This window comes from Chelonoidis abingdonii, chromosome 6, assembly GCF_003597395.2.
Source record: "Chelonoidis abingdonii isolate Lonesome George chromosome 6, CheloAbing_2.0, whole genome shotgun sequence".
In the NCBI taxonomy this organism is placed as follows: Eukaryota; Metazoa; Chordata; order Testudines; family Testudinidae; genus Chelonoidis; species Chelonoidis abingdonii.
Window position 1 is genome coordinate 23,081,811 of NC_133774.1, and position 7,289 is coordinate 23,089,099.

A 7,289-nucleotide genomic window follows, 5' to 3' on the forward strand; every position below is an offset into this window, starting at 1 on the left:
CACGTTTTACACCAGTGCAGGATCTTTTCACTAGCAGTTTATCTTGATACAACATGGAAGTAGTTACATGGGTGTAAAAATACAAACAAGCCCTCAGCTAGGGCTGGAAGCAGAGCCCTACCCTTGAGCCAACAAAATGCTTAATCACCTGGCTAACTTTAAGCACCTGAGTAGTGACGTTGAACTCCCTGGGGCTACTCATACACTGAACATTAAGCAGCTACTTACATACTAGCTTTGTAGGGCTGGGCCCAGCATGCTCAGCCGCTTGCAGGAGGGAGCCCTTACAAGGATGTGTTTTTTGTTTTTTAATTACTTCTGATTTACACTGCCTAGGTGGCCGCAAGGTCAGACTCAGGCCGGGCAGGAAGCGTTCAGCTGGGGAAAGGTAGCCAGCCTGGAAAGCAGTGACTGGGGAAAAGTGACACCTGGATGGGGATAATTTATTCTTCATCCCTGCCTCTGCAGAGCCAGTGGAATCCAGCCCGCTCTAAAAAGCTCGGGTTGCTGTTTTGATCTTTCCAGTCCCGGTTCCACACCGCAGTGACCTTTTATTCGCAGTTAACAGCGGGAGAGAGATGCAGGTGAATGGCTGGAACATACAGCTACAGCTGATTTGAGAGGGCGAAACGATTATATTCACAGCCTTCCAAACATGTGGTGACACGCTGCAGGCCTTCCTTGCCTCCCCCCTCGCCAAGCCCGTGTCATTTCATTAAATACGAGGCCAAAATATTTGCAAAATGGCATTTTGACTGAAACAGAGGAAAGCAGGAGGGGGGAAGAGAAAGGTAATGAGAATTTAAACAGAGGAACCTCGTCTATTACCTACAGCTGTTTTAATCTGGGGGGTTGTCACACAAATACCTGTCTATTGACTTAGTTGCCTGCGTGACAGCGACACGCAGATCACTGGAAAGGGTCCTGGAACACACCTAGTTGTGTGCTTCTTCCTTATCACCACGCTGTATTTTCCTCTCTAATTGTGGAGAAGAATAGTCTAAGGCCGTGGTTCTCCACGCTGGAGCCCGGAGACTGCCCCTTCCTGACCCGGGGGTTAACGAGACCATACCTTTAGGCTGTGTACCAAAACATGAAAAAGCAACAGAAGACACACTAGCTTCTGATCGTATTTAGTAGAGATCCATTCGGAATCAACAAGTACAAGGCAGAGTCTTAAAATCGTCCTTCTTTAATGGTACAAAACCCCCGACGACTACACATTTCTCTGCCCCTACTGTAGTGTTAATATAACCCAGTGTCCAGCCAACACGTAATATCAAATTGTTAGATCTTTAAACTAGAATCAAACCCTAATCTGCACAGGGATATAAAAGGGACGCACGAAAAAAATACAAACAAAGCAACTTTAGGGGCGGGAGGATACTGGGACCTAAGAAACGCGTTTCTTTAGTGCTTACTCCATCTGGGATGTGAGCAGCTTGTGCTAGGAGGCTGTTCCTTCCTCTCAATTACATGCCTACTGCAGAGGCATCTATCTATCTATGATAGGTGACTTATTTTCCTGGGGGGATCTTTTTGTCAAAAGGTACCAGCCATGCTGGTAGGGTCCTCTGTTGTTCTGGGGTGGGTGGGGAGATGGATCTCTGCGTGTCCCTTCAGATTGTCTGCCATGGTTTCCCAATGGACTGAATATGCTCCTTTGCTTTCAGCCGTAACGCAGCTATGCTGGTGTTCCTAGGATCCGTCTCTTCCAAGGGGAATTTGTCCACAAAATTGGTCCCGCACTGGTAGGGCGGGGGAGGTCCCATTGTCCCCAGGGGCTGCAAGGTGTGGCTTATGGGTGGCGGCGAATTCAGGAAAGGTGGAGGGGTGTAGCTGCTGGGGAGGCTTTGGGGGGAAGCCACGAAGCCGGGCAGAGTCTGCAGAGGGGTGCTGTTAGCCAGCGGTGGGGTGAGCCAAGACTCCAGCGGTAAATTGTTGTTGATGGTTCCCAAGGCGGAGGGCTGGGGGGATCGGCTGAAGGAGAGTATAGGGGAGTCCTGCAGCTTCATTGAAGTGACTTCCAGTTTCTCTTGCCTTCTCCATTTGGCTCTCCGGTTCTGGAACCACACCTGAAAACACAGTTTGGGAATTAGAACCGATTCTGATTTTCCTCCGGTCAATTCCAATGCAAAGAGCAAATAATAAAACCATAGGATAACAATCAGTCTTCCCGCTGTTCTCCTTTGCCTCTTGGAGAATACCGCCAGCTCTGCCGCTATCTGAGACACTGGCCGGAACGCTGGAATATTGAACAAGCTCCAGCGCGGCCGGTTTGGGGGGAGCGATTCCTTGGGTTGAAATCGTTTCGTTTAAACCGAAGTATTTTCAAAATCGTTTGCGGGAAATGGGTGGGATTGAATTTCATCCGAGGGCAAAAAGAGCGAGAAACGATGCGTGTTATCCGCGATGCAAAGGAGGCGGAGTTGCTTTTTATGTGGGGAGTCGCCGTATGTTTTTTTAGGGGGGATATGCTGGTTTCTGGGTTCGGCAGAAACTCTCTGAAGCCAGAAGAATACATCCGAAGTCTCCTTTAAGGAGACAGACATGGCAGCAGAAAACAGGACAAGGGAAGTGTCTGGGATATAAAACACAGACGCACAAAACTATCATTTCTTCTCACTGTCTTTAGCTGAGGTGGGAAATTTTAGCTATTTCTGGCTTTCTCCCGGGGATAACCTTCCCAGCCTTCGGTATCGCGTAGCGTGGGGGTGGCTTTACCGGAATGTTATGGCCTCAATGGAGAAAAGATGGAGTTATCCCCAGTAACTTCTCCAAGAGGCACTGGTAATCACTGCGCAGAAATATTTCATGCAGTTTCCGGATTGAAGGGAAACAGTCCTGGTTTAAACGCAGTGAGTCCGGGCCGGATCCAAAACCCACTGAAGTTAATCGGAGCCTTTCCACTGACTTCAGGGCGGTTTTGGATGAACCCCACGAGACGCCCCGAAAGCAACGCGGTGAGCGCTCGCGGTGAGCGCTCACTGCGAGCCAGGCTCCGGAGGTCCTGCAGCTCAGGGGTTACAGAAAACGCTTTAAAGCGGGATCCCGGCTGAAAACAAAGTTGAGCTTTTTAAAAGAAAACGCTTAGAAGCAATTCTGTCTCACCCTCCCCGATCAAATATTTCCCCAGCCACCCAAATCTGGTCTCGCTAGTCGCTGTGATGAAATTAGCACCATGTTCCCTTGCGGGCAGGTTTAAAACCCCCACTCCGCTTGGAACCGCTCCCAGATTTTTCGCAGATGACTAGTAAATATTGAAGGCTTTTCAAACATTTTAATGACCCGAGGATTAAAGATAATTCAGCTTTAATGAAAGCAAAACCGTTTAAACGCCGCGCCGTGGGAATGAAGGTAAATTGCGGAGCTGGCCAGCGAGAGGGGGAATGTTTCCGTGGGTCTCTGCTGGGGGAGAGAAATGTTCCTCCTGGGAACGAAATTCGGCAGCTCGCAATCTCCGCTGCAAAAGGCGTGATTGATAAAATCCCTTCCCGCGGGATCCCTGGGCGTGCGGCTGAAAGCTGGGCTGGGGAGCGCTCTCCTAGGGACGGCGGCTTAGCACCCCGGGGCGCTCCGGACTGGCCCCGCAAGGGGAGGGGAGGCGGGCAGCTGGGCTCACTTACCTGCACGCGCACTTCGGGCAGGTTGACCTTGACGGCCAGCTCCTCGCGGCTGTACACGTCCGGGTAGTGCGACTTCTCGAAAGCTCGCTCCAGCTCGTGCAGCTGGTACGTGGTGAAAGTGGTGCGGTTGCGCCGGTGCTTCTTCTTGGGCTGCTCCTCGTCAGCCAGCTTGGCGTCCGGCCGCGGCGGGCTGAGCCGCTCCTGCGGATGCTGGAGGCAGCCGGGCTCTGGGGCAACGGGAGTGGGGAGAAGAGACCGTCAGGCGGGGCCCAGAGCTCACCCGCGGCTCCCGGGGCGCAGAGCCCGCAGGCTGCCAAGCCAGGACGCACGTGCCCTGCTCCCCGGGGGACAGAGCCCCAGGCCCGAGGTGCACCCGCCCCACCCAGCCCCCGCTCACCTTCGTACTCCTCGGCCCCGCTCTCCTGCTCCTCCGGCGGCTCCCCGGGCATTTTGGGGAAGCAGGGCCTGGGGCTCCGCTTGTCCGCCTCCTTCAGGGCCCGCGGGCTGCCCACGGGCTGGAAGGCGCCCAGCAGCCCGTCCTCCTTGGGGAAGCCCAGGATGGCCTCGATGCTGTGCAGGCGGGACGGGGGGCCGCCGGGGCTCCTGCCCAGGTGGGCCGAGAGAGAGAAGCTCCCATCCGCCATGCTCAGAGGGGAGCCGGGCAGGTGCATGGAGACTCGCTGCCCAGGCTTGTCCCTGCTTCTCGGCGCACACCCGCTGCCCCTCCGAGGTGGGCTGGGCTGGGCTGACTCCCGGGGGATGGGGGGAAGCGAGCCGCCTCCCGATCCCCTGATGTCAGAGCCCGGGCAGGCTGCAAACCAGCCCCTGAGCGCACTGAGTCCTTAAGCTGGGCTGGGTGTCAGAGCCCGGGGCTGCCTTGTCCTTGAAGCGCAGCGGCTCGGTGCTCAGTGACCTCTCCTCGCCGAATGGCTCAGGCCGGGCTCGCTGAAGAGTTTTAAAGCGCCCTTCCGCGGGCAGCTGGCAGCTGCGCCCGCTGTGCGCTCCTCTCCGCCACTGCCACGATTAGCATCAGCCCGGGGGCTTTGTCTTCCTGGGGACACTGTGTCCACCTGAGTGAATGGGGCGAGCGACTCCTCCCCGCGCTGCCAGGGAGCGGGGGCCGCCCTACGCGTTCAGACCCAGCTTCGCAGGGCTAGAGCTGCAGACGCTGGAATTAGCCGGAGGCTTGATAGAGGAACAATTATTCCACCGTTATGGGTAACTCTGAAAGCCTCTTGGCGCTGGGCCGGGTTTGGATCGTCAGACCCGAATGTGGGGAAGGCCCGACCAGAAAACGACTTGGTCTTTTCAAAAGTGGATTTTCATTAACCAAAGCCAATCACAAAACCAGGGTAAAAGTGCAGCTGCTGCCCTAATCAGATCTAGTGACCTCAAAATCTAACCTACTGTGTTGCTATCATACTGCTTCAAACAACTCATAAGAATCAGCCATACTGTGTCAGACCAAAGATCCATCCAGCCCAGTATCCTGCCCACCAACAGTGGCCAATACCTGGTGCCCCAGAGGGAGTGAACCTAACAGGTAATGATCAAGTGATCTCTCTCCTGCCATCTACCTCCACCCTCTGACAAACAGAGGTTAGGGACACCATTCCGTACCCATCCAGGTTAATAGCCATTAATGGACTTAATCACCATGAATTTACCCAGTTCCATTTTAAACCCTGTTATAGTCCCAGCCTTCACAACCTCCTCAGGCAAGGAGTTCAACAGGTTGACTGTGCCGTGTGTGAAGAAGAACTTCCTTTTATTTATTTTAAACCTGCTGCCTATTAATTTCATTTGGTGGCCTCTAGTTCTTATATTATGGGAACTTTTCCTTATTCACTTTCTCCACGCCATTCATGATTTTATATACCTCTATCATATCCCTGCCTTAGTCTCCTCTTTTCCAAGCTGAAAAGTCCCAGTCTCTTTAATCTCTCCTCCTATGGGAACCCTTCCAAACCCCTAATCATTTTACTTGCCCTTCTCTGAACCTTTTCTAGTGCCAGTGTATCTTTTTTGTGATGAGGACACCACATCTGTACCCAATATTCAATAAGTGGCGTACTATGGATTTAACTCAGCCAACCTTAGTTGAATCATTAGTTTGAGAAGAAATCTACTTATATGCATTTTTAAAAACTTTTTAAAATTGATTTTTTAAAAGATATCAGTCCGCCTTGCTAAATTCTGATTATCTTGCATTCTGGGTTATCTTTTTATCCCATTTCCCTTTTTAGATTGTAATTAGTTTGCTCTGTATTTGGATATTTCTGGTTTAATGACTTCTGTAAAATGCATTCTTTGCTTCCGAGTAATGGTCATCTGTTTGTTGGGAGGCAAATGTCTTTTCCTAAATTCGTTAAGCAATACATATGCTAAACGTTTTTCAATTCCTCTTTTAAAAAAATCCGTCTTGCTCTCAATGTTAGTGCAGATTTGTGGATAGATTTCCAAAGGTGTGTGGGAAAACGAAGTGAACGAAAATGAAGGGCAAGCAAATCTGAGAGACGCGTTTCTCACAGTAAAACAGCGAGAAGGAAGTCTATTGAAAATCCAAACGTTACTGGCATCGGAGTTTAACTACTGTCTCACAGATCCTGGGACCCACCGCAGGCTTAACACAGCTTCTGGTTTAAATGTTTCATTCCAGTTGTCCGGAAAGGGGCGTTGTCTCCTGGAAACATCAAACATCTTCAGCTCCTTCCTGTTCGTTTTACTCCTCCCAGTTTGTCCTACTAACGTCCCAGTCTCATGAAGCCAATGGGACTATGGGAGTAAGTAAAACAAGCGGGGTCTGGCTTCATGCCTTGACACCAGTGCAGGCTTGGGGAAGGGAAGGGACCACATTTCGCAGACAGACTTTCGCCGCCGCCCGGCCCGAGGGGTGTCCTACAGATTTTATTCGTGGTAGTGAGCGGAGATTATCTGCAGGAAGAACGGATGCAGCTGGAGTCCGATCAGATCGTTTTCCTTCGCCAGGGGATAGCTCTCCAGCAATTCCGCCTGGACACCGGCTGCACATCCAACGGACCAGCTAACTTCTTCAGCAACAGTTAGGAGTGCTAGAGAGACACTCTTGGCTTGTCATCGCTCAGAGCTCGGGGATAGCCCGGAGAACCTACATAAAACTGACAGTGGGCTCGCTGGAGCCTGTCATGAAGTCCAACAGGGTAATTAAAATTCTACCGTGTGTCTAAGCTCGCCAGAAACGTTTCATTGCATTAACCATAACAATAAATGATCCATTAAAAGGTAGAATTCTTGGTCGATACCTGACGTTTTCTCTAACCATCTGTTGACGTTTTGTTCTCCAAATGTGGCCAACGTAATTAGAAAAACAACACATAATTAGGTTTCAACTAGAAGCTGATTTCAAACGAAGGTGTTGAAATCACAGTTACTGATCTACCATTATTTCTAAATCTAAAACCAGATCTGGACATTATTCCTAAAACAAGCTGAGCATAAATAGAGGAGGTTAAAGTTGAGATTCTGAACTACGCTGGCTGGACGGAGTGCCTGTCTGGCTCCTCGCTGGGCGATAAACCCTGACCCAGACAGGATGGAAGCAGTGATGAAGTGATCAGATGTACCTAATGCCTAGAGATGGAACGATTTTGTAATGGATGATCAGACATGGGGCCACTGAGTGGA

The 7,289-nt window shown here is 51.1% G+C and overlaps 1 protein-coding gene across 1 annotated transcript; it reads right to left on the reverse strand.

Annotated features, from left to right (window-relative positions):
- Window positions 1-1,619: 1,619 nt before the first annotated feature.
- On the reverse strand, window positions 1,620-4,297 carry RAX (retina and anterior neural fold homeobox). The gene is made up of 3 exons (XM_032776172.1): window positions 4,024-4,297; window positions 3,627-3,853; window positions 1,620-2,075 (listed from the first exon to the last, which is right to left on the reverse strand). The coding sequence occupies exons 1-3, from the start codon at window positions 4,295-4,297 to the stop codon at window positions 1,620-1,622; spliced, it is 957 nt and encodes a 318-aa protein (XP_032632063.1).
- Window positions 4,298-7,289: the final 2,992 nt, after the last annotated feature.

Coding starts and splice junctions, on each gene's coding strand:
- RAX (XM_032776172.1), bottom strand. CDS start 4,297: ATGCACCTGCCCGGCTCCCCTCTGAGCATGGCGGATGGGAGCTTCTCT. Junction 3,854..4,023: donor CGGGGCCGAGGAGTACGAAG/GTGAGCGGGGGC, acceptor CCGTTGCCCCAG/AGCCCGGCTGCCTCCAGCAT. Junction 2,076..3,626: donor TGCCCGAAGTGCGCGTGCAG/GTAAGTGAGCCC, acceptor CTGTGTTTTCAG/GTGTGGTTCCAGAACCGGAG.